The following is a 26,551-nucleotide window of genomic DNA, read 5'->3' on the forward strand; positions in this document are numbered from 1 at the left end:
TGAAAGCAGAAACTAATCAAAGACAAACTGAAACCAGAAAGATAGAAAAACATCGTTTATTGGATCTTAGTCTGAACATCCCTGGAAACACACACACACACACACACACACACACACACACACACACACACACACACACAAAATCATTCATGCCGTCAGGTTGAAATGTGGAGTGGGTCCATCGGGCTTCCGTAGTTGTAGTTTATCAGGGAGGAGGAGCTCGGCCACACAGACCAATGAAAGAGGCCAGAACCAGTCAGACGCCACACATGTTGTTGTTGTTGTTGTTGTTGTTGTTGTTGTGACTCGTGTGGAAATTGTTGCAGACAAAATCACTTTTGAGTTAATTTGTCTGAATTTCTACGTTTTTAAAGTCAGATCTGAACATGTTGAACGTGAATTATTGAAGTTTTTCTTCTCAAACGGTCGACGGCTCGTTTCATTCATCACTTTTGGATTTTGATGTTTAAATCAGAATTTTGAGGATAAAAAACATTTTTTCTTTTTTCAGTTGAACCTCACGACTGAACTTGTTTTCTAGTGACGTCCTCCTCGTCCTCGTCCTCGTCCTCGTCCTCCTGTCAGACTGGGACAGGTGGCCCTCTGCCCTCTCACCTGGCCAGGTGAGCTCTGTGTGAGCTCTGATTCGGTTTGTTTTCACAGCACAAAGTCAAAGAAAGACGTTTGAGATGATTTTGGGTCCAAGTTTCTTCTTTCGTTTTTCAACTGTAATGACTGAAATGTTTGAGTCGTGTCTGAAGGTCATTTTCAGGACGTATGAAAGCTGCAGGAGACACCTGGTCGGTCCAGACACGTGAGGACACGAGGACGTTCAGAATGAAACCTTAACGCTGAGCTGAAAGAAAAGCGGCTTCCTGTGCAGACACCTGACACTCACCTGTCGCTCACCTGGATCAGCTCTGACTTGCGTGAAAGACGTTAAATAAAGGAAGCTGAATTCTTCGTGTGGAGGACTCGAGGAGGAGGAGGAGGAGGAGATGACCTGTTGTTTAGTCCAGTTTTTTAGTTTCTGTGTTTTATGCGTCTTCAGAATCCCCGGTGTGCTCGAAGCCACCTGTTGGCGCTGACCTCTGACCCACACTGGTCGACGTGGAGGTAAAAATCCAACATGGCGGGCGGACAGCGTAGGGTCTATTTGTGGCGGCTGCCTCTCCTCTTCATGGCGGCCGTGCACTGAGGACAGTACCACTTCCCCTTCGGCGCCTCCGTCAGACCGACGCAGCCGTAGTGGAACCACTCGATGGGACACTGGAAAACAACCAATGAGGATAATTAACGTTCCTGCTGACTGAAGACGACACCAGCAGCTCAGGACACGTCTGATAAACCAGTGAACACGTGATAAACGATAAACATGTGATAAACGTCACACTCACGTCTGTGTTGTCACAGCCAACCATCTCTCCGTACGACACCTGAGAACGTCACAGAGCAGAACGTTTGTTTGATTGCATTAATACGTCCCAACTGACCGCCATCAACACGTTTCACTTCCTGTACTGAACACTGCTCTGAGGTCAGTGACACACCGACGGGCGTACCTGGTTACAGATGCAGTATCGCGGCTCGTTGGGGTCGTAGGTCCAGTCCACCTGGCTGTTGGCCTCGACCTCGGGCAGCGCCGAGGCCTGCTGGGAAAGCTCCTGAGCCAGCGCCGACGATGAAGAGCAGGACGACAGAGAGGAAGAGGAGGACGAGGACGAGGACTGATGGTTGGAAGACTTGATGCCGCTTCTGGAAAACAGGAGGATGAGTTAAAACGATCATCAAAGGCTGTTCCAGGACCAGCTGTGTCCCTGCGTGTTAAATGCAGACAGTGTGTGTGCGCATGTCTTACTTGGACTTGCGCCCCCTGGTGTCAGAGGCGGCGGTGGGGGTGAGGGTCTGGGTGAGGGTGGAGGCCAGAGCAGAGGAGGAGTATCCGGTGTTGTCCCGGGACAGAGCGAACTCTCTGCCCAGCTGGAAGTCGTTGTTCTTGATGGCCTCGTAGCTCGCCTTCAGACTGGACGTCCTCCTGCCCTCCTTCATCTGAACGAGACCAAAGCGACGTTAACCAGACGGGATTTGTCTTTGTCACCATGATTTGAATGGTTGACAGCAGAAATGAGCCGTGCTGGCGTGTTCGTGTCCTCACCTGTGCCGTGGCCTGCACAGCCTGAGCGGCGGCCATGGTGATGGCCCCGGCTCCGGCCCCGGGCCCCGCAGGCAGGGAGCTCAGGTTGTAGGAGGCCAGAGGCTGAGACGAGTTGACGCTGTACACGTTGTTGGTGGACGAGGACGTGCTGTTGGTACGGCAACCTGCAGACGACAGAAGTCACAGTTAGTGGGTGGACACACACACGGAGACACACACATGGACACATACACATGGACACACACACACACACACACACACACACACACACACACACACACACACACACACACACACACACACACACACAGGCGAGTGTGTGGTTACCTGGTGTGTTCTCCTTGGAGGCGTCTGATGTGAGCGTGGACAGCAGAGCTTCAGACTTGAACTTCTTCTCTGGAACGTGTTCTGTCGTGTGGTGAGCTGGCGTGCTGTACTTCCTCTCTGTTCCAACACAAACACGACAAACGCTCACAAACACATCACCTCCTCTTTTTCCTGAAGACCTGAACGCAGATAAAAACAGCCTCCCTTCAGCTCTGAAGGTGGCCGCGTGAGGCCGATCAGCAGACCACGGCAGGTCGGACGGACTCGCTCTGACGAATCAATACTTACTCTCAGTTGTGGTGTGAGAGTGGATGTGATGGTTGTTGATTGGTTGAGACGGACTGTCCATCTCCAGAGACCCTGAGGAGGAGACGACAGTAAACGAAATACACTCCACTTCCTCGAGTTCAGGGCACAAAGACGTCTCATCAAGCAGCTGTCAGGGACTTACGCCTCTCCAGGATCTCGGTGATGCCGGCGTTGTCGGCCTCCAGCTCCATCTTAAACTTGGCCAGTTCCTGGTCCAGTTTACGCAGGTGACGGTCCACCTGGAGAACAGAGAGGAGTCACTCAGCTCAGGATGGGAAGAGGAACACGGCTCTCATCTTCTAAAGGCTCATCCTGTCGGTCCACAAAACCAATTCTTCTGCTTTCAAAATGTTCAGAGAGTACATTAAAGTACAAACTAGAGATTAAATGAAGTACATTCATCTTCTGCTTCAATTACTCTGTTTTCAAGAGGTTTCCTGATGATTCTGATTGACTGCGTTGACCTCATGAACCTCTGACTGCCACCTGGTGGCCGGAGAAGTGAACAACAGCAGCGTTCATCCTGTCAATGTTCTGAACTTTCTTTGTTCACTCCGTGCAGATCACCCATGAACAGCTTTGATTGGTTCATTTTGATCCTCAGCAGTGTCCGGACCTGCAGTCCACCTGATCTGTTCATTATGCTTCAAAGATAAGAAGATAAACGCCTGACATCCACACACAAGACTCAACAAACACACAATAATTCAAACCCCGTCCGGCAGAGTACAGTTCATCATTTCATCACCTCTCAGAGCTCCAAAATAATCAATAAATGAAACCCATCATCTGATCACTAATCCATCACATCAGCAGCAGTGAGACCAGGACGCTTCTGCTTCATTTCCTGTGCCAATAATCACAATGTGAACATCTTTTGACGATTTTCTGTGTTAAAACATAGAGGCAGATGTTTCTGTCTGTTTGAAACATTAGCAGGTTCGACCTGTAACCTGCTTTCTGTCTGTCTGTCTGTTACTGAACACTGACACCTGAACAGAGCTGATAAACAGTCTTCATCTCCAACATGTGAATACTGTGCTTTACTCACCAGATCATAAATCTGATTGGCCAGCTGGACTTTCTCATCTGCGTCTTCCAAAGCTTTATAATAATCCTGAAACACAGTTATTATTCATTAACTCTTTGTTTCTCACATTCAGCATAAACCTGTGTAGTGTTTATTCAGTCAGGCTGTTTTGGAGTCATTGTGTAATAAATCATGAACCAGCAGAGTGGAGACACATCAGACCAACAAACAGCAGGCGGTGCTATCAGACAGCTGTTCACACCTTTTTAATGACCTCCATCTGTTCTTCTCGCCACTCCGGTTTGTTTTTCTTTGCGTTGACGAAGAACTCGATCACTTTCTGCTCCAGCTGATCTGTGGCGTCTGGGCAGGACAAAGACAGAGACACAGAGAGACGGACACACACATTTATATACAGTTTACTTCATGTCCTGTTCAGCAAAAAACAACATTTAGTTTTAGTTAAGACACACATTACAGATTTAAATACATCCTCTGCATCAGTCAACTGAAGCTCACATTTATCCAGGAAGCTGAAGTGACAGCAATCACAATCAATGATCAGGATCAATGACCACAGTCAATGAACAGACAATAAAAGAACTGTAATATTCAACTTTCAGTGACGATTCTGCTTTTCTCTTCTTTCACAGTAAACGGCTGGTTGGTTGGTTGAACAAAACATCTGGAGACATCTTCTGTCTCTGAGACACTGAGATGGACACTTTCCACATATGAAACAAGGGTGAGGGTTTGTGAAAATGTCCATCTCAGATTCTCAGAGTCCAAAACCAAAAGACATTCAGTTCACTCTGACAGAAAAGTTATTAAGACTTATTGATCACTCTTGATTACTCGACCAATCGTTTCAGTTTTTCAAGTCATCAAAACGACAATAACTTATTGCAGCCATTAAGCTTCATTTGAACATTGTTGTACACGTCTTTGGTCCATACTGTTGACTAACTGCAGTTCATCCGGGACATTAATGGGAGAGCCACATAACATGCAGTGCAGATAACAAATATTAAACTCATATTAAATGACACGCTGACGGGAGTTTGTAGTTGAGCTTCCAGTTGCTGTATCGTGTCAGTAACTCATATTATAATGTTTAATATTCCAATAAATACGGCAGTGAACTGCTCTGAAATACAACCGGACAAACCAGGTGCTGTTCACTCAATAAACGCTCCGGTTCTTACTTGGTCTGTTGTTGCAGAGCATGTTAGCCGGCTTAGCTAACTCCATGCTAATTACAGACTAATGGTAAATAATGTGGCTGAAATGCTTTACTGAATCGTTAGGGGGCTGTCTACCACGAATGTGTATGCTAAACCGTGCGTTAACACCGGTGTAGTCCGCGGTGTTGTACGTACTCTGAACCTGCAGGTCCATCTCTCTCATTTCCGTAAACCTGTCGCGGAGATCCATGGGTAGCTGCTCGATCACTGCCAGAAGAAGAAAAAGCGGTTACTAAGCTAGCACGGCTAGGCTAACGGCCGGAGCCGCACAGGCCACGAAATAACACACATATAATGAAGAATACACGTCAACGAGGCCTCTAAGGCTTTGTTAGAATCCGATACTCACTTTCGAGATAGTCCTCCAGGTACAACATCGTGGTAAACTTGACGGTTTTAACGTTTTATGAAACAAATTCTTTCTTTCAATATGGCGCCGCCAGCCGCTGTTTCGCTCACAAAAACATACCCCGAAAAATTGAGGTCAGAGAATGTGACGCAAACAGCTGCCTGTGTTCTGATTGGTCGAAATCTACGCGGGCGTTGATTTGCGTTCTGAGAACAGATGCCTTGTGGGAGTTGTAGTACAATAATGCTTAGACTCTTTCTCCTGTAAAAATGTCCCAAACTCAGTCACCACATAATTTTCACATGAATATTTTTTTAATGTAAGTGTAAATTTCTATCTTCATGTAAGAATCAAACATTGATTACCAATTTATATTATATAGTAGGTAAATACCACAGTGCTCCAATGAGTAGCAAAATACAACATGGCGTGCTTTCAAAGCGGAAAGATGTAAAATATTTTGATATTATTCTGAATTCTCAGGCTTTTCAGTTTAATGGTTCGCTTTGTTAAATTTCATTCACAGGCCAGCATTTACTTCTGCATCAAGTTTATTTGAAAAAGACTGTTCGACAAATTTATCCTCTATTTGAGACGTTTTCAGCGACAATAACATCAGAGTATCTGAAACCATCTGATGAGAAAAACCCTGCATCTCTTTCAACGACATTCCTCAAACACTCTTATCCTGCCACAAACAAATCTGTTCAAATGACAATTAAACATTAGAATTCAATCTAATAATTAAAGTTCTTCGAATAAATGCTGACAGTTACTCATATCTACCTTTCAGTAAGTGTTCCTCCTGCAGAAAACTCACCTGGTGTCTCTAGGAGGTATCACAGGTACTCTTGCTTTCTGTTTTCAGCGTAGTTAAACAAAGTATGGGGACGATAATTACTACGGTACTTTCATCCTTTAGGCCAAAAGTATGTGGACACAGTATAACAGCTTCCTGAGAAGAAGAGGTTTCTGTCCACATACTTTTGGCCACATCCTTTATCTGTTGCGTAGTTTGTGCCCAGACATTTATGGAGAAAGGTATGAGGACAGAAAATACCATAAGAAGAATTATTGATCCCTTTTATCAACCCATTACATATACACACACACGCACCCACGCGCGCGGGCGGGGGAGGGCGTCTGGTCTTTAGTTTTTGGAGACGCGCCGCCGGCAGAGGCCTCCGTGTGTCCGTGTGGTTTCCTCTCTGCAGCTTCATCCTCTTCAGCACAACACTTCCAGCCTGCTGGCCTGCTGACCCCGCGGCTCTGCGGCTGGAGGCGGACACATTCCTCTGTCCTCCCCCAGGACTCACTGACTGCCGGGCGGAGGGAGGAGGAGGCTGCCGCTGCTGCTGCACGCATTTAATTAGTGAGGAAGAAGAAGAAGCAGAAGAAGAAGAAGAAGAAGCGGCAGGACAGGACGGGACAGAGAACCGCCCCCCTCCAGGCTTCCCTGGGCTCAGCTGCAGCCACAGTCCGGACTTCAGCTCGACCGTCTGGACTTTGAACGTTGACGCGTCAGACTGCGCAGCGCGCGGAAGCGGATTTAAAGCAGGCTGGATGTTGGGACGTTTTCTTGGTTTTAAGTTGGTATTTTCAGCTTTGTAGTTTCGGCTTGAAGTTTTTGGATCACATAACAAATGTAATGTGGCCTAAATGTCCGCGCGAGTCGGCGTAGAAACGCGCTTTTGAAGCGACCCGTGCTGTGCGTGTTTTCCGTGAGCGATGATTGATTTGGAAATGTCAGCTCCGCACACTCCATCATCCCGGCGGGGCTGAAGGAAAGTAAGAAACCACCTGTTGTGAACGTTTCCTGGAGCCTCTTACGGATAAACCCGAGCTGCTAAAAGAAGTCGCCGGACAGAGCCGAATGAGAGGCGCGCAGAGAGCGGAGTGCGGTTTTTACGCACGGAGCAGACGCGGTTTCTGAGAAGAGGCTCTTGTCTAATGAGCGATCATCTCCGCAGACGTGTCTCCAGCCGCCGTGTTGTGTGTTTGCAGTGAGCATGTCGCCATGGTGCCCCGGGCTCAGATGAGCAGGACGGCGGAGCTCCGGTCGGGATGGCTCGGGAGGACGCGGTGAGGTGTCTGCGCTGCCTGCTGTACGCGCTCAACCTGCTGTTCTGGGTGAGAGGAGCCGCCGGCATGCGGCCAGGGCTTAGACTGCACTCTGATAGCTTTATCGATCAGTAATCGATCGAGACAGGACGACATGAGTATGGCAGCAGCTCGTCAGTTCTTCTAACATGTGGAGCACCAGGTCACATGTTTGTTTTAGAGAACTCACCTGTGAAAACAAGTTCACATTTTCCACAGGTGAAAACAGTTCACATCCGATTTTCTGTGAAAAAATCACGCGTGGAGCTGTCACATGTCACGTGTTTGTCACCTTTCATGTGTAAACATGTCACATAGGCACACTGAGCGTTTCATGTGATAAATCCACACGTGGAAGATGTGAATTTGAGACATTTCACGCAGACACATGATGTTCACACACATTCATACATCACACATGTGACATGTGAAATACTTAAAATATCATATTTCACACGTGATTTCAGCTGTTTGGGAGAAATGTGCAAACTTCACATGTGAAAGGGTTTCATGTAATATGTGTGTTTGAAACATGCGTGAGGAGCTGCACCTGTAAACAACATTCACAGCTACCTCCTGTAGTGTGTGTGTGTGTGTGTGTGTGTGTGTGTGTGTGTGTGTGTGTGTGTGTTCGTGTGGGCCAAAAGTATGTGGACACAGAGTACAGGCTGCTCAGGAGTTTGTACTTTTGGACATGTAGCCTGTTTATATATAAATGGAAGAGTTTCACGTTTCTCATGTGAAAACATTCATGTAATGATTTCCCACATAAACATGTGATTTATGACACGTGAAGCTGTTTTTTAGGATTCAAAGAATCAACATGACAGAAGGGAATGTTTAAATTATGAATATGATGTATGAAGTGAGTTCAGCTGAGAGACAACAGCATGAAACTGACTTTAAGTGTAAAGAAATATAACGTGATGTCAAATGGAAGCAAAGTAATAGAATACGATGACAGTAACTGAGTAAATGTACTCCAGATGTGATCACGAGGAAACAGTCAGCCATGTTTAGTTTAAAAGGCCCAAACGGAGAGTTTCTGTGTATGAAAGTGAAGGTTTGCTTCATCCTTCAGCTGCAGCGTGTTTATAGTGAAGTTTGAAGTGAAAGTAGGCCACCGTCCGTCTGAGGGAGCATGTCTCACATTCTGAGGTGTTATTTGTAGGCAGCAGAAACTGATCTGTGTGTGTGTGTGTGTGTGTGTGTGTGCGTGTCCAGCTGATGTCAGCATGTGTGCTGGGAGTGGCAGCGTGGATCAGAGACTCCCTGAACACCGTCCTGACCCTGACGGCACACACCAGGTGAGTCTCACACACAGACAGAGCTCAGGTAACACAGTCGGACCCATGAGGAGCCTCAAGGTGTCAGTCTGCTTCACCTGAACACCTGAACACCTGAACCATGTCACAAAGCAGCTGACAGAAGCAGCACTGCCTGACTGAGGTGTCTCCAACATCTTCAGTCTTTGAGTCAACACACTGATCGATTACCAACCAGGTCGTTTCAGCTGACTTCTATGAACCGTTTGATTTATAATGAAACATCAGATTTTATAAACTCTTCATATGTTTCGTGTGTAAAACTCGTCATTTCTGAAGTACCCAAAGCTGTCAGACTGAATGTCGTGCAGTAAAAGTACTGCGAGTGGAGGAGAAAGCATCATGGGAAGAGGAGGCTGACCTGGACGTGGTGTTTGTGTCTGCAGGTTGGAGGAAGCGGCCGTCCTCACGTATTCTCCAGCTGTTCATCCCGTCATCATCGCTGTGTGCTGCTTCCTCATCATCGTGGCCATGGTGGGATACTGCGGCACGCTCAGGTGTAACCTGCTGCTGCTGTCGTGGGTACGTTTTCACCTCAAACACTTTTTAGATTGGTCATAGAAACTGACTGTGAGTCACTCTGTGAGTGTTATCTAAAGCAACGGACACAAATGTGCCGTAAACTGTGTCATTAGGGATGGAGTGTGGAGATGAGCTGCAGCACAGTGAAGCGTATGAATGAGTGAGGGATGTGTGATTGTGTTGGTGGCAGCAAAATGAGACCAGGAAGAGACAGTAAGACCAGGATGAGACAGTAAGACCAGGATGAGACAAAGAGACCAGGATGAGACAGTAAGACCAGGATGAGACAGAAAGACCAGGATGAGACAATGAGACCAGGATGAGACAATGAGACCAGGATGAGACAGTAAGACCAGGATGAGACAGTAAGACCAGGATGAGACAGAAAGACCAGGATGAGACAATGAGACCAGGATGAGACAGTAAGACCAGGATGAGACAGTAAGACCAGGATGAGACAGAAAGACCAGGATGAGACAATGAGACCAGGATGAGACAGAAAGACCAGGATGAGACCAGGATGAGACAGAAAGACCAGGATGAGACAATGAGACCAGGATGAGACAGAAAGACCAGGATGAGACAATGAGACCAGGATGAGACAATGGAACCATGCTGGTGGGTACAGACCTGGGGGGGGGGGGGACCACCCAGGTGCCACCACATTACCTGAACATCGCCCCCTGACTGCAGGCTCACACAGGAAGAGGCCGGACTAACCACCACTGACAGAAGGAGGGTCGTAACACGAGTAAATGTACTTGGATACTTTCCACCACTGAGCGTCACAGTAATGTTTCACTGCAAGAAATATGTGATGATTAATTTAGACCAACAGTGGAAACAGTTGAATTATGTTACAGCGTGTGTTACAGTGTGTGTTAGTGTGTGTTAGTGTGTGTTAGTGTGTGTTACAGTGTGTGTTACAGTGTGTGTTAGTGTGTGTTACAGTGTGTGTTAGTGTGTGTTACAGCGTGTGTTACAGCGTGTGTTACAGTGTGTGTTACAGTGTGTGTTACAGCGTGTGTTACAGTGTGTTAGTGTGTGTTACAGTGTGTGTTACAGCGTGTGTTACAGTGTGTTAGTGTGTGTTACAGTGTGTGTTACAGCGTGTGTTACAGTGTGTGTTACAGCGTGTGTTACAGTGTGTTAGTGTGTGTTACAGTGTGTGTTACAGTGTGTGTTAGTGTGTGTTACAGTGTGTGTTACAGTGTGTGTTAGTGTGTGTTAGTGTGTGTTACAGTGTGTGTTACAGTGTGTGTTAGTGTGTGTTAGTGTGTGTTACAGTGTGTGTTAGTGTGTGTTAGTGTGTGTTACAGCGTGTGTTACAGTGTGTTAGTGTGTGTTACAGTGTGTGTTACAGCGTGTGTTACAGTGTGTGTTACAGTGTGTGTTACAGTGTGTGTTACAGCGTGTGTTACAGTGTGTTAGTGTGTGTTACAGTGTGTGTTACAGCGTGTGTTACAGTGTGTGTTACAGCGTGTGTTACAGTGTGTTAGTGTGTGTTACAGTGTGTGTTACAGTGTGTGTTAGTGTGTGTTACAGTGTGTGTTACAGTGTGTGTTAGTGTGTGTTAGTGTGTGTTACAGTGTGTGTTACAGTGTGTGTTAGTGTGTGTTAGTGTGTGTTACAGTGTGTGTTAGTGTGTGTTAGTGTGTGTTACAGTGTGTGTTAGTGTGTGTTACAGTGTGTGTTACAGTGTGTGTTAGTGTGTGTTACAGTGTGTGTTAGTGTGTGTTACAGTGTGTGTTACAGTGTGTGTTACAGTGTGTGTTACAGTGTGTGTTAGTGTGTGTTACAGTGTGTGTTAGTGTGTGTTACAGTGTGTGCTACAGTGTGTGTTAGTGTGTGTTACAGTGTGTGTTACAGTGTGTGTTAGTGTGTGTTACAGTGTGTGTTACAGTGTGTGTTACAGTGTGTGTTAGTGTGTGTTACAGTGTGTGTTAGTGTGTGTTACAGCGTGTGTTACAGTGTGTTAGTGTGTGTTACAGTGTGTGTTACAGTGTGTGTTACAGCATGTGTTAGTGTGTGTTACAGTGTGTGTTACAGTGTGTGTTACAGCCTGTGTTAGTGTGTGTTACAGTGTGTGTTACAGCCTGTGTTAGTGTGTGTTACAGTGTGTGTTACAGCGTGTGTTAGTGTTACAGTGTGTGTTACAGTGTGTGTTACAGTGTGTGTTACAGCGTGCATTACAGTGTGTGTTACAGAGTGTGTTACAGCCTGTGTTAGTGTGTGTTACAGTGTGTGTTACAGTGTGTGTTACAGTGTGTGTTACAGCATGTGTTAGTGTGTGTTACAGTGTGTGTTACAGTGTGTGTTAGTGTGTGTTACAGTGTGTGTTACAGTGTGTGTTACAGCGTGTGTTACAGTGTGTGTTACAGTGTGTGTTACAGAGTGTGTTACAGCGTGTGTTAGAGTGTTACAGGCCTGCAGCCTCTCTGTGTCTGTGTGTGTTTCAGTATTTCTGCAGCCTGCTGGTGATCTTCTGCGTGGAGCTGGCGAGCGCCGTGTGGACCTACGACGAGGTGAGACGACTCAGCGCTTTCTAAATGTTCGCAGCATGTTTACAATCAACACTTTTGTCTTATAAAATGGTGAACAGAACATGACTGACAGTGGTCTGATACTCTGTTTTCATAAAGTAAAAATGGGAATATTTATTGAAGATTTGATCCACCTGTGGATGTCTCAAACCAACCAATCAGAGAGGAGGCAGTGAGCCGCTGCTGATGGAAAGTGAAGTTACCAACAGGTCTCAGTTCTAAGAATAACCAGAAATGTCAGAGACGAGCGGCTCGCTGCTGCTCTCAGATCAGCTCCAATTTCAGACAGCAAACACAGCTGTGCGCGGCTACACAGCTACACACTACAGCTACACAACTGCTGCACACAGCTACACAAGTGCCGTACACAACAGCACAGAAGAAGAGGAAAACTAAGAGGAAGGGAAACGTAGAAGAAGAAGAAGCTGAAGAAGAAGCCGCAGTGAGGTCAAACAGAAGTGTTCCTCCTAAAGACAATCAGTAGCAGTTTATCAGGTCAGAGCAGCTGTGTGTGTTTACCTGCAGGCCGACATCATTATCTCACCTGTATGCATCACGACAGGCCTGACCTGCCTGCCTGCAGGGGTTTGTGGGTATTGTAGTCAGTGTGAATGGTTTCTTATCAGCAGAGCAGACAGCTGACACACCTGGCAGACGGGTGGGTGATCTGAGGGTACAGTGGGGGGGGTCGGGGTGAAACAGAGGTGACTTCAGCAGATCTTTGATGATTTGAGTTTTGACATTTCCTCTGGCGCCACCATCAGGACAACATGTCGATTAGTACAGAGACAGATTTGTTCTGCTCTCCAGAAGCAGAGGCGACATCTCTGGAACGTCTTCTGATCAATCAATAATATCCAATAATCAATCCAATAATATCCAATAATCACACCTGCTCCCCTGTAGTGACGGTGTGTGTTCTAACTCACTGTCGTCTGTTCCCTTAAATCTGATGAGTCGTGACTTTGACGTCACAGCGGACCTCCAGCCCTGATCCTCTGACCACAGCTTCACTCTGTTTATTCATTCTTTTCATGTATGTGAGGCTCTTTGAAGTTCTACCTGACTTGACCAGGTGTGTGTGTGTGTGTGTGCGTGTGTGTGTGTGCGTGTGTGTGTGTGCGCGTGTGTGTGTGTGTGTGCATGTGTGTGTGTGCAGCCCTCAGTGCAGCGCTCTGATATGATCAGTCTGAAGTCTCGGATGCCAAACTACGGCCTGCAGCGTTACCAGTGGCTCACACACACCTGGAACAGCTTCCAGACAGAGGTCAGAGGCCACGCACACACATACACACACACACCCCTGTGGTCATGTGACCTGTGTGCTGACAGGTGTGCGTGTTTACCTGTGGACAGTTCAAATGCTGCGGGGTGATCTACTTCACTGATTGGCTGGAGATGACAGAGATGGAGTGGCCACCTGACTCCTGCTGCTCCAATCCGTATCCAGGATGCGCCAGACACGCCCACTACCACGACCTCAGTGACCTCCATCAAGAGGTGAGACAGCGTCACCTCTGATTGGACGAGAAACGCTGGAGTCAGAGCTAGCTTTTATCCAATCGCAGACCTTCTGTGAATGAAATCAAATTTTCATAGTTTGAACGTCTTTGAGGAAAAAGAAGGAAACACGAACACACATAGTTCAGCTCTGAGAATTAAAGAGTGAAGAGGCTGAAGACGAAGCTGCTTTCGTCTCGTCTCACGTCTCTGTCAGTCAGCCTTCCAGGTGTGGACGCACGGTTTGATTCTTCTCTGTGTTTCAGGGCTGCGGTCCAAAGATCTACAGTTTCATTCGAGGGACGAAGCAGCTGCAGGCGCTGCGCTTCCTGGGCGTGTCCATCGGTGTGGCTCAGATCCTGGCCATGGCGCTCACCCTCACGCTGCTCTGGGCGCTTTATTACGGGCGAAAGTCTCCAGAGCTGGACTCCACAACGGTGCCACCGGGTGACTCCACCCCCCTCGCCGTGACACACGGACCCTCGGCCGAAGCTTCAAAGCCGGGCTGCCACCGCACGAACAAAGGCTGTAGTGTTACGACCGCCGCCGCCACCAAACTGAGCGAGCTCCAGTTTGAGATGGAGCGTCTGTCGTAGCAGCCGGCAGGCGGGTTCAAACAACAGCTGATGGAAAAGAAAGTTCAAGTCTGGTTTTATTCAACGTTTCTGTCTAAACTTCTGGTTTAGTTCAACGGCGAGAAACACGAGAAGCATCAACAATCCAGATTGTCTTCAGTGCTTTATTTTGAGGTCAAACTGCCTCCTCACATGAGAAAACTGGTCATCTGGTGCTGCCAGTCTGAGATCTGAAGGTGTTTTTACTTTATTTCATCCGTTACTGACCTTTAACTTGTTTCCAACCTTTGATCTTCTGACTGCTCGAGTTTCTTTTCAGCGATGTCGCTGTGATCTAGATAGAAATGAAAAAGTACAAAACTACCAAACGTGATCAGAGTTCAGGTGTGACCGGAGTCATGTGGTGACTGCAGATCTGAAGTCAACAGCAACTCTGTGATGATGAAGAGGTACAAAGAAGAAGTTTGTAGATGAAGAGCGTCGTGAACTCTGAGCTGAACCTGAAGTGACAGATTCTGGTGCTTTTTTGGTACTTTGTGGATTTGACTGTGTGAACATGAACCGAAGCTCTTATGAAGAGGAACTGTCTTCCTGTTTGACCACTAGAAAGACTAAAATGATGACTATTTAAGGAACCCCTCGAGGCAGACTGTATGGAACAGCCTTGACCTCGTGGCGGAGGCTCGTCAGGACCCACTGGAAGATAAGCAGACGTGTTTATCTGAGTGTTGTATTTGAGAAAATGTGCATGTGTTGAGTATTTAATGTCAGTTATTGGAGTGTTTGATCATTTTCTCACTGGAATAAAAACATACTAAAAGCTGAACTGATGTTGACTTTAGAATAAACTGGATGTTTGATTTCGTCACCACTCTCTGCAGATGAGCCGGGCGGGGTGACTGCTGGAAACACGTGGATGGACGATGCTTCACTGATCCTCCTTCGGACGACAGAACATCTTGTAGTGAGTGTGGAGCTTCGGGACCTTCGTGCATTGTTTAAAACGAGTCGACGTCGAGACGACAGGGTGTTCCTCCCACATCAGCCAGCGGTGATGGGGAGGGACATCAGCCGGGAGCCCCTTTCACCACATTTACATCAGTTAAGATACGATGTCGCACTTATTCCCACTTTTCACTGATCAAATCAATCATTCTGCCCACTGAAGAACAAGTTCCGAAGCACAAATTTATCTGAAAATTGAAGACAGCAAATGCAGTTGATGCTGCCGCCGTTTGCAGTCTGTCATTCAGTCATATGCTCGTGCATACGGGGAAACCAGGACCACGAGTGCAAGGACCCAAATCCAGACTTCAAACGCTGAGCTGGTGCATTTTTCTTTTTAAAAAAGGCAGAGAACAAAAGGCTTCAAGGAGGCAGGCAAACAGGCAAACACAGCCGGCACGGAGCAGAATACAGAAGTCCAACAACAGGCAAGGTCCAGGAGAAACCAAAGTGAGGTCCAGGAAGACCGCGAGAACGCCAGAGAGGCCCGAAGGCTTAATTCACAACGTGGAACGTCAAACCGCCACAAACTGAAGGGAAAACACTGACCTAAATACACCTGGAGGGAGGACTAATGAGGCACAGGTGAGACAGATCAACAGAGGTGTGAAAACACAGGAAGTAAAGCAGAAGATGACACATGAGGAAAATGTTCAACATAAAACAGGAAATAAGTAACAACCAAAACCACGACACACAGCAGGTGTACAGGTGTGTCGGAGCGTAGTGACCAGGTGACATCTGCTGCCGTCCTGATCACAAACTCACAAATTATTTTGTTCTCCTGAAAAGTTTTCAAGGTTTATTAACTATTATCCTGGTTTTGAAGGTCTCAGGTGGCCTCGGGTCTCTGCTGCGCATTGAATTATTATCTCAATGACAATGAAGACTTCTGGCCCCTAAACGTTTATCAAATAAGTCGAACACACATTTCACAGCAGATTCACAGTCTGAAAGAGCAAACTTCTCACCTAAAACACATTCCTTCAGTCGTACTGCAGCTGTTTGAGAAAGTGGAGAACGTAACACACACACACGAACACACACACACACACACGCTGTCAGCTGTCCAGTGTGAAAAGCTCTTATCATGCAGCATGTATGAAATTCTACCTCCTCACCACCGTGGAGTGTATTAATAGTTGACTTCCTGTCAGCGTCTGTGCGCCGTGGCTCTGCTGCGCTTACAGCCGACGTGTTGAAGGATTTTACACTCGTCTGTTTTCAGAGATCAGATCTGATCTGATCTCATCATAACGTTCAGCATCACGTCCAACAGTCCACAATCTGCCTCCTGTGAACGCTCAGTGATGATGATGATGGTGGTGGACTTTCACACTGATGCTGTGTGTCCAGTTTATCAAACCAGCTGATCATGGTTCACTTCACGTTCCTTTCATCACTTCCACTGATTCATCAGCGTGTTCATCACGTCCGTCTCCTTCAGGTGGTTTTTGTTGCTTCTTCCAGTCTGAATGCATGAAGCACTGAAAGAACAGAGACTCACACACTGTTTGAGTCTTTTAATAGGACAAGGTTTTATTCTATTTACTGCACCGGACTAAAACCATGGAAGCTTCTCTCTTTTCATATTGTCCTCAATAATTCATATTTTATCAATATAACACAAGCTGTAACGAAGCCAAAGTAATAATCAGCGTTCTCATCCTTCAGTTTACACAGTATAACGTAGGCTGTCGCTTCCTGCGTCCGACGTGACGACGGGTCCAAACGCATGCATGCTGTGTCGGGGACGCTTTAGAAAAATATGATGGGGAATCTGAACTGAACATGAGACACTACAGCTTCATACGGAAAGTATTGAAAAAATAAGATGCTTTACTACACTATAAAGAACAACTACAGCACATATGCACTAGCAACAGTAACAATTAGAATAATAATAATAATCCTCATTTCTTTCTTTTACAACCAAAAATCAAGAATCTGATCCCCAAAATGTTTCTATTTTTTTCCATAACCCTAAATTTGAAGCATCAGGTACCTTTAGAAAAGAAGTCGGTTGCATGTGTCACTTTACAGTGATGGATGGCTGGGGTTGATTTAGGGGCTGCTCGCAGGGTCTCCATCTGCATTTTCATTCCCACATGTCAGGCAACTTTTACCGTCTTAAAAAACAAATAACAGAAAAATCAATCTGGTTTTAATCAAGTCCAAGATGAAATTCCAGCTCTCAGAGATGAGAATATATTTGCATCAGTGCTGAATTGATTTCAGCCGTCCACGAATGTTTGATGCTTCAACGCTACGATGGTACAAAGAGCAAAAGTCCAGTAAATCCAGACCACACGATCATATCTGCTGCTCGTTTCTCCCAACAAACTCTAATCCAGCCGTGGAGTAGAAATATCCACGAGGCAAATCCAAAAGAAATCCATCGACAAGTCAACAAATTTGCACAATCCACGCAGGAAGTGACTGTACAGGTGTGGACAGAGGAGTCCTGGTGCATTATTTAAGAAAAGGAAGAGCCTTCGTATCAAAACGGATTCAGACAAGTTCAACTCTGTTCACCGCTGGTGAAACGATGCACTGTGGCCGCAGTTTGACCAGACGATACAACATCTTTACATTTGACCATGTTCATACCAAAAATAACAAATATTTAGAGTTTCCATGTGTCAGGAGAAGCCAAACCACAGCAAGTATATTTCAGTGTGAGAAGTCCGACCAGCACACTGAGATCCAATCAATGGATAATATAATGTTAATGTAACGTGGACGTCTAAAAAACGTGGGTCAGATTTAATCTGAATTTGACCTACAAACCACATGTAGTCTGAAATACAGAGGGCCTGTTTTTTAATATGACTCTGACTAGATGATGGCCAAATACACAAAAATGAGTTTCTGAAGAAAAGGTGGATGCAGGTTTTCAGCTGGGCCTCCTGCACAAAGTAAAGACTGTGGTGTCTCATTGATTAAAGAAATACAGGAGAAATATGAGCTGACTGAATGTGACGATTAAAGGAGTAGTTAAACACTTTGGGGAATAGCCTAGCGACATAAAGACCGGAAGAAGAGCGAAACAGCTAGATAGCTATCAATCAGCTAGCCGAGCTCTGTGAAAAGTACGAAATGCATCTAAAGTTCAAATGAACACACATCTCATTAGTTTCATCTGCACAAAAAATTTGTGACCACAGTTTGTGGTTTTAGAGGGAGGTACATGCTAACTCGGCTAACAAGCACTAAGCTAGGCTAACCATGTCCTGACTGAAAATGAGCTAACAAAAATAACTAAGGAATCCAGACTAATATTTACCATCTGTTAGCTTATCTGTCGCGCAGCGTGGTCAGTGCGTCATTGCTATCTAGCTGCAACATACGGGGCTATGTAAAGTGCACAGGAAGCTAACGCTATAATATATAAGAACACAGTTTACTGACCAAAAGACTCTTTCTGAACAAAGACACAGTCCTTGCTAATGTTTCAAATGTTAAAAGAATACGGGACGTCATTTAGCTTTCAATCAATCAGCTGTTCATTTTGTAGTTTGGTTAGCTCATGAAAGTAGATAAGCTACAACTTATAGAGGAAGCTGCTCGCGGTGTCCACGGTGCTTGATTTTATGGGGACAGTTGAGTGAAGGAAGGTTGACATTTTATGTTTTAAGGGTTACAGTAGTTATGATAGTAGGTCATCTTTTGATTGAGACGGCCGCTGTCAGTGCCGTGTCGTGTGGATGATGTAAACCTTCTGCAAACATCCTCGAACCAGTTCTGGGGACTCAGAGAAAAGTAATATGTGGCCGACACAGTGCTCAAAATACTCTGAGAAAAGAAAAACACGAGGCAACGTGTGCGTTAAACAAATGCAAGCAAGACGACAAAGATAAAAGCTCCGGTGCAAAGACAAAAACATTTTTCTTATCACAAACTGACATCAGTGCTTTTCATGATGGTTTCTGTACAGCAGAGAGGAAGGCAGGCAGCTCTGACTGAAAGGTCCAGTAAAAAACTGATAAATACAGTCAGGACCAGACCCCGAGCTGCACCAGTGGTCGAAAAGTGGAGGAACGACAGCAGTGGGTGACGCATTCAGACAGATCTGCATGCAGAGGAACATCCCAACACACGGAAACACACCGATCCATGCACTCAAACACACACACAGATACTGAACATGCTCAAAAATCTTCATCATCTTCTTCAACGTCACAGCTGCAAATACAAAACCTCCTCCATAAATCAAATCATCAGAGGAAAAGCTCCTCGTCCAGAGACAGTTTCTGAGCCATTTTCTGTAGCCTTGATCCAGAACTCAACTCCATATCACGGTCGAGGGCCGCCCCGTCTGTGAACGCAGACCTCCTCATGTGACCCGGTCACATATTCAGGGCTGTTAGACTTTCAATGAATCACAATGAGAAATAAGAAAATTATAATAAATACAAATAATAAATGAAATGAAATAAGATGAAATTAAGTCAAATACAAATAATCTTAAAAATAGTTAAAGTTCCACCAAAACTCCCACGCTAAGTGACAGAGTAATGTGAGCAGTGCTGTGGTCACAAACATAACTCGACTTGTTCGAAGTATTTTGTTGTTTTTTTGTTGGTGATTTTTGTTGTTTTCCATCTTCATCACTCAGTGAGTTTGTATTTTTAGCATTCTTCCGATGATGAATTATATGAGCGTTCTGAAGTTTTACGCACGAAAGCTGTCCAGGACTGCGATATGAAGTAAGACAGTTGTGAATCAGGGCTAACATACCCAGAGACAGATGAGAAGATGAGGAAACTGCTAGCCTTGCTAACTGAAATTTGGCTCCAGTTGATTCAACTCAGATGACTCTCGGATGGATTGGTGACTAGCTTGATTAACTTGTACCTCTGACAGACTTGGAGTTGTTGGAAGCTTGATTAAGCTAGGCTAGCAGTTTAACCACTTCCATCCTTTGTGCTAAGCTAGACTGAACACATCTGAAACTGAAAACTATTTTCTCACCAAACCCTGATAAGAATGAACATTTCCCTTAAACTGCTTCCAAAATTAAGAAATCAGTGTCAACTTTCTTTGTATTTTAAGACATCAAATTCAAAGACATACAGGATTGGAAAAATAGCAATGGTGACAATTTCAGTATCTCTCAGATAGAGATGAGTTATCACCCAAAGCGCTGCACTGTTTGAAGGAGACAGAAATCCTTCCTACAAAAGAAAAAGTTGCAATTCAAGGCGGCTTTAGCTGAGTTTTAGTGTGTACAGACCGATGTTTTCCTCCACCAGAGGTGTGTTCAAACTAAGCCGTTACTTCCATCATGGACACATGATCCAAACTCCCGCCGTCCGAGTCTGTTGTAGTGTAGGGCCGTCAACCGCTGACGCCTGATCCCTGACCCCCGTCGTCCTCCTGCTGGGTGGGTTGTGTTCTTGTGTTTGGAGGGGCGTGTTGTTTTCTAGAGTGCCGACACCCGGACGATGTTGGCCTGGGAGTAGTTGGTGGAGCTGGTTGAATCGTCGCCTTCGGGCGTGGTGCCAGGCGGTGTGGGCATGCTGATGACGGCGGCGGTGATGTACGGCTGGTCACAGTTCAGAGGAACCGTCTCCTCAAATTTAGCGTTCAGACTGGATCTACTGGAACGACTACGAGAGGAGACAGAGGAGTGATTACAACAGGAAACTTCAAAGTGGCAGAAAAGTAAATAACTCAAGAACAATAAATGTAGTTACATTTCACCTAAAAGTGGCAGCACAGCAGTTTGGTGATTATACCTTTAACCAGCAAGTCACCAGTTGAAAGCTCACTGGTCATTTTCATGGGGAATATTTACATAGAGCCAACAAGAAAAGTGTTATCTTGTAGAAGACTGATGAAGGAGCAGAGATTCAGCAGTGACAACTCCTGATAATGTGAGTCAGACAGAAACGGGAGGAGGCTTTAACAGAGAGGAGTTGGTTTCCCAGCTGTCCATGTTTAGGAGAAAGTTCCCAGAGCTCCCAGACCTCCCACAGCCTCCCACAGCTGGACATATTCTGGATTCCTGCTCACTGACTCTACATGGGAATACAGTGTCACATGATCCCTTGTGCCATGTGTTTATATACAGTACGTCTGTGAGTGTGTGGCTCATACTGTCAATGTTCATGACTTTGATTAATATATTCTAAGTTTAAAGCAGAATGTTCGTCTCTAAAATGTCAGAATTTACAAATTACATTCAGATGCAGCTACTGAGCATCAGCAAAAAGCTTTGGAAGAGAACATAAAACCATTATATCTTCCTTTATACCGAAGTGTGAAAACATCCTCCTCTCTGATTGGCTGTCTGGTGTTAGGTGTTAGAACAGCTCCTTAAGGACTTCTGCAACCATTTCTATGACCGTTGGAACGTTCTCAGAAACTCTTCCAGAGCTTTTACAGTTTTCACAAAGAGCTTAAAACCATCCTTAAAGACCATTTGAATTTCCTCAATGACCTATGGTACCATCTCAATCACCTCTGGACCTTCACAAGTGTGCCAGGAATCCCTTTAAGGACTCACCAAACATCTTCAAGCCCGTGCGAAACCTTTTGAAAGAGCACTGTAACTTTTTTAAGAACCCCTGAGACCTCTTTGGGACTTTTAATACCTTCATGTGGACCCCTGGAACCTCTAAGCATGAACGTTACAATACTTAAGGATCATTAGAACCTTCTTAACGACATCGAACATCTTGTTGAGGACCTCTGCAACCTTCACAAGGATCACTAAATCTCCTCAAAGACCTTTGGAGACTTCTAGTTGTTATCTAAAACCTCCTACCACAAAAATCTGCTTCCTACCTGTTGGTGAGTGGTCTCTCTCTGATCTGGATGGTGCTCAGTTCCTGGATGCTGCCCTGCAGACCCACAGACATGTTGGAGTTGGGGACGTTGAAGGTTTTCCTCTTCCTGCGTGCACAGCAGGAGGTGAAGCCGTGAGGTGAAGAAGAGGAGGCGATGGAGGAAGAGCGAGACACCTGCTTCACCAGAGTTACATCCCTGCAGCTTGACTCGTACGTCTTCTCGTCCACAAACTCGTGGTTCTGAGACAGATGCAGTGGCGGGACATTAGAGGACATCGGGGAAGAAGGTTAAAGGTGGAGCATTTATCGCTGTGTCGTATTAAAGGCACTAGGAGTAGGACTTGAAACTTCCTGTCTTTGGTGACTCCTGGTGGTAGCATTAAAAACATACACTGTGGCAGTGGACAATATAAACACACACAGAACAGGTAGGTAAGTACAGACTGTCTGTTCGTCCCTCACTGAGTCGCAATAGACTGATTACAAATTGAGACAAATGACTGAAAACTGTGTTTGCTACTTCCGACATGTTTGATGCTGCTTTGCGGATGACTGACGATATTACAGACGAGTGTGTGTGTGTCTTTGTATGTGCTTTGTGCCCTCACCGTGGTCTTCTCCAGACAGTGCAGAAGGTGATGATGATGCACCTCAAAGTTTGGGTTGGCCTTACACACCAGTGCCTGTCCTGCTTCCTTGGATGCCTTTAGGGCACAAACATAAATCACATGATCACACAGTGAACACGCCATTGGACACACCTTCAACCAACCCAGAACCACAGCCCATGAGGGGCAGTCCCACCATGACACACATGGACAGGGCTAACATTTTCACCACCTTCTTCCTAGAGTCACTGTAAAAATGCTTCATCTGTGCAGTTGTTTTTACCCACAATTCCCTCCTGGCCCAGAGTTAGTTAGAAAGTGACGGAGCGCTCACTGGTTCAAACTCAGGCCACCAACAGCAGCTGTTCAGCAGCTTTATCACTGCTTCTCTAAATGTGTTTGTTTGTTTGTTTAGACTAAAGCCTCATTTGATCCAAGAGAGCCACCGTAATCATACCGCTCAGGGGTTCAGGCTGAATGAGACGCAGGTGGACAGACAGAGGGACTGAAGACTCTGTGATCATGGGGAATTCAGATACTGCCAAAGGAACAGTCCAGCACTGTAGGAAATATGCTTGTTACCTGTCTTCCCCAGAGTCAGAAACCCAGCCCTGGACTGACTGACTTAAGAGTCCTGCCTGGGGACCAAAAATGTCAGGAACCTGACTCATGAGGACTCTAAAGCAAGTTACAGGGGACTCTAAAATAATTTATTAACCTTATTTTATGGGGAATCTAAAGACACAAGCCTTCCTCTGATGGGCCCAAAGCAAGTGATGTTCAAGTCCTTGGTATCCTAGACGATGGCAACTATTTAACTTGTGGAGTCCGTAAAGGAAGTGACGCACCTTAATCCTAAGGACTGTAAAGGAGGTCATGAACCTTCCAAAGCAAGTAATAAATCTTTTGTCCTGGGGGACCTCGTTGGAGGTGACACATCTCACTCCCGAGCTCTCAACGAGCTTCGTACTGGATAGCAGACCTCGAGGGCTGACTGCTGGCCGAGCTTACCACCTAGTTAAAAGTACTTATGCCCCAGATCTGTCTTTTATATTAATCTACACTCTTTCTTTTCAACCTCCTCATCTGACTCTGGGTAAGACATCAAACAAGCCATTTTCTCAAAATGTCAGACTGCTCCTGCGAACTAAGTCGAGCACTGCTGTCATCCACCGTCGCCTCTGCGTCGCATTGACTCTGCCCTGTGCATGCCGTGTGGCTGGCTAATCAACATGCAGCTCAGCCGGATCTCATTCCTCCGCACAGCAATGGACCCCAAGACGCGTAGTGTTGATGTCATGAGCAGCGCAGGCCAAACGGTCGAAGCCGAGCCACATGGGAGGGCCAATCAAAATGCACGAGACCAAACAAAACACAGAAGAAGAGAAGGAAACGCACAGCAGAGAAGAGGAAAGGAGCTCAGGTATGGAAGTGGAGAGTGTTTGTAGATGAAGATGTTGGTTTCCTGTTGGTGAGGTGCCCCACACCTGAGGACCAGGGCATGCACAGGTGACGGACGATAGTGTGATGGACGAACGCATGGTGGGGTGGATAAGGTTGGTCTGTTCTTGTGTGAGTGTGAGAGGTGACGGTAACATTTCCTGTTGACCCACATTCAGTTTTAAAGCCACATCAGCGCAGTGAACTTCAGAGCTCAGTGTCTCCATGTGGCTGAAACATAAGAACAAACAATGTGTCTGAGGCCGTCTGAGCACAAATGAAGGCGTTCTGCGCTGCTCGTAGTCACGGTGCCTTCGTTCTACAAAGCTGCCATCGACCTTCTCCTTGTTTCTCATGTAGTTTGAAGACAGGAACCCAGTGGACCCTCAGCGCTGGATCAGGTTTGGCGGCATGTGTTGACTCAACAATGAGTACTCCTGAGTACTGTAGTGTTCAGAGGCTTCAAACGAAAAGGCTGCATGTTTCAGTTCATGTCAAACGTTTCAGACCAAATGTGAAAATGATTGTTTTATGTCACATTCAGAACTGACAAAATGTCAGTGCTGAGCCAAACAGATCAATAAATAGAGAGGCAGCGAGAAAGGAAGACAAAGGAGAAACATCCCTGAATGAACAGTGAAGGAAAGGCAGCGTGAGGAGGTTCACATCAAGCATCCAGCATGCAGCAGCCTGCGGCACGTTCGGCCAACGAGGACGACGACAACACCAAAGAAAGAAGAAACCAAAAGCATGAAAAACAGCAGCACCACCCGCCGACGATGCACGTCCGTGGTTACCTCGTCCTCGAGGTCAATCAGCAGCCGGCTCTGTTTGTACTGCAAATAAGCGTTAGCCCCTCCGCTCTTCACCGCGCGAATTCTAGCAAGCCTGGTTTTCTGTTTGTGAACACACACAAAGGCTTCATTTAGCCCGCCCACTGTACTACGTGTGTGTGCGTGTGTGTGTGCGTGTGTGTGTGCGTGTGTGTGTGTGTGTGTGTGTGGAGAACAGAGACACTCAAAAGCTTGGTGTTAAGTTTCAGATTAGTTTCGTCCTGATTCATCTTGTGAACACAGACTTGATAAGAACTGAAGTCAAAAACAAGATGAACCTTCATGTCGCTGTTTGACATCTTTCAGGATTTTGGGGTCTTTTCACTGTGAGAGTTACGACACATGTTCAGTTTGTCTTTGTCTTTTGGTGAATGCTGCGCTCTGCTGTAGAAACCTGATCAGCAGTAAATCTGCAGTAATTATTAGAGGAAGATCTCAAAGGTACAAAAGACTTTCCTGGCAGTTCTGAATCTGTAGTAAGTGTGAGGTACGGATCTCATAATCAAAGATGCCACAAACATCATGACGGACTCGTGCTGATGACGTGTTACAGTGGTGCTAAACGACAGCCTGCTCTGTCAGTTGGTGGTTTAACTGTGAGCATGGTGTTTCTTTGGCCTCCCTGTGGGATAAACAGACTGCAGCACAAGCAGAAAACTCGTTTGTTGATGTTGGGAGGAAGTGAAGCCTGGACGGTGTCCTCTCGCTGCCTTCCTCCCCGTCCTCCCGTGGATACGCAGAAACTACCATTTCTAAATTCAGAGAAAAGGGGCAAAGCACAAGTTCAGCCGTGATCAGACGGCAGATACTTTGTGTTTTTGCCTCTTTTGTCTCCTTCAAAATGACTTTTCCTCTCGATGAAGTGGAGATCTGCTGCAGCGAACTCAACAAACCCACGACAGCACATCAGCACTTCATCCAAAGGTTCGACAGCTCTACGTCTTCAGAGACCTCAAGGAAGGACTCGGCTCAGAGTCCTCAGTTCAGGGATCAGTCAAACCACTCGATGCACAAACATCAGCCCAGAATCACGACTGATGTCACAAACTGAACGCCGAGCCGTTTTTAAGAAAACAGCGGTGATTTGGAGGAAGTTTGGGGTTTAAACCGAGCGTGGTCACCTTCTGCGCTCGCCTCTTCTCGGCTCTCTGGCTCTGGTGGTAGATTCGGCTGAAGTTGGAGACGATGACGGGAACCGGCAGGGCGATGACCAGCACGCCGCTCAGGGAGCAGATGGAGCCGAAGATCTTCCCCATGATGGTCTTTGGCACCATGTCACCGTATCTGACAGAGAGAGACATCTGATTTCAGATCAGGAGTTTCATGAAACAACGTCCGACAGTTTAACACGTCACACAACATACAAACAGCACGACAAGATGTCTTCATGAAACACAACGAAACGCTTTTCAGGACGGAAATGAGCAGAAATTCAAAATATGTCACATTTAATCTGAAGCTAAAGGTTGAGTCTCTGCACAGAACGACAGTTTTTACACCCTTTAACCTGATCAGTTCATTGACGGTTTGGTTAAGAAATGAAGCGATTTTCAGTCAAAATGTTGAGAAACTTTTCACGTTTGTCAGATTTTCTCTTTCCTGAACAAATCAAGTCAAACTGACTCAGATGGACATTTTTAATTCATGTAACTGAATCAAGGACAAAAATAATCGTCAGACTAACAGATGATTACAATCATTGACAGTTTGGCCTTAAATTAGTTAAATTAACAGGACCTGTCCTCTGTCTTCATATGTCACCCTGAGATGCTGCTGTGTTTCTTCAATGTATTGCAAAGTTTAAGTGGAAGACAAACTGTATTCATGAATAATGAGCGTTCAGTCGGCTGCTGTTGACACAAACTCCATGTTTGAACTAAATGCTCGATTTA

General features: G+C 45.9%; 3 protein-coding genes across 4 annotated transcripts in view; 1 reads left to right on the plus strand and 2 right to left on the minus strand.

The window, feature by feature from the left end:
* Window positions 1–41: 41 nt before the first annotated feature.
* ing3 (inhibitor of growth family, member 3) lies at window positions 42–5,561 on the minus strand. Its single transcript, XM_076722151.1, has 12 exons — window positions 5,415–5,561; window positions 5,201–5,272; window positions 4,084–4,184; window positions 3,843–3,908; window positions 2,934–3,030; window positions 2,771–2,842; window positions 2,483–2,599; window positions 2,156–2,319; window positions 1,859–2,049; window positions 1,563–1,755; window positions 1,398–1,436; window positions 42–1,269 (listed from the first exon to the last, which is right to left on the minus strand). Exons 1-12 carry the CDS (start codon window positions 5,440–5,442, stop codon window positions 1,153–1,155), a joined length of 1,257 nt encoding a protein of 418 aa, XP_076578266.1. The 5' UTR covers window positions 5,443–5,561; the 3' UTR covers window positions 42–1,152.
* A 1,080-nt stretch (window positions 5,562–6,641) lies between these two features.
* On the plus strand, window positions 6,642–14,808 carry tspan12 (tetraspanin 12). The gene is made up of 7 exons (XM_076722154.1): window positions 6,642–7,544; window positions 8,739–8,821; window positions 9,226–9,361; window positions 11,821–11,886; window positions 13,064–13,171; window positions 13,261–13,404; window positions 13,671–14,808. The coding sequence occupies exons 1-7, from the start codon at window positions 7,479–7,481 to the stop codon at window positions 13,998–14,000; spliced, it is 933 nt and encodes a 310-aa protein (XP_076578269.1). The 5' UTR covers window positions 6,642–7,478; the 3' UTR covers window positions 14,001–14,808.
* A 1,995-nt stretch (window positions 14,809–16,803) lies between these two features.
* kcnd2 (potassium voltage-gated channel, Shal-related subfamily, member 2) overlaps window positions 16,804–26,551 on the minus strand; it is a 43,587-nt gene continuing 33,839 nt past the window's right edge. Inside the window, exons 2-6 of one of the 2 annotated variants that reach the window (XM_076721645.1) lie at window positions 25,781–25,943; window positions 24,624–24,722; window positions 22,387–22,482; window positions 21,777–22,018; window positions 16,804–20,596 (exon numbers count right to left, since the gene is read on the minus strand). In XM_076721645.1, coding sequence (XP_076577760.1) covers window positions 20,410–20,596; window positions 21,777–22,018; window positions 22,387–22,482; window positions 24,624–24,722; window positions 25,781–25,943 — 787 coding nt within the window. In that variant the 3' untranslated portion in view covers window positions 16,804–20,409. The remainder of the gene's footprint in view (window positions 20,597–21,776; window positions 22,019–22,386; window positions 22,483–24,623; window positions 24,723–25,780; window positions 25,944–26,551) is intronic. The other variant, XM_076721646.1, reaches the window with a different exon arrangement.

Source organism: Chaetodon auriga, chromosome 22 (assembly GCF_051107435.1).
Source record: "Chaetodon auriga isolate fChaAug3 chromosome 22, fChaAug3.hap1, whole genome shotgun sequence".
Lineage (NCBI taxonomy): Eukaryota > Metazoa > Chordata > Actinopteri > Chaetodontiformes > Chaetodontidae > Chaetodon > Chaetodon auriga.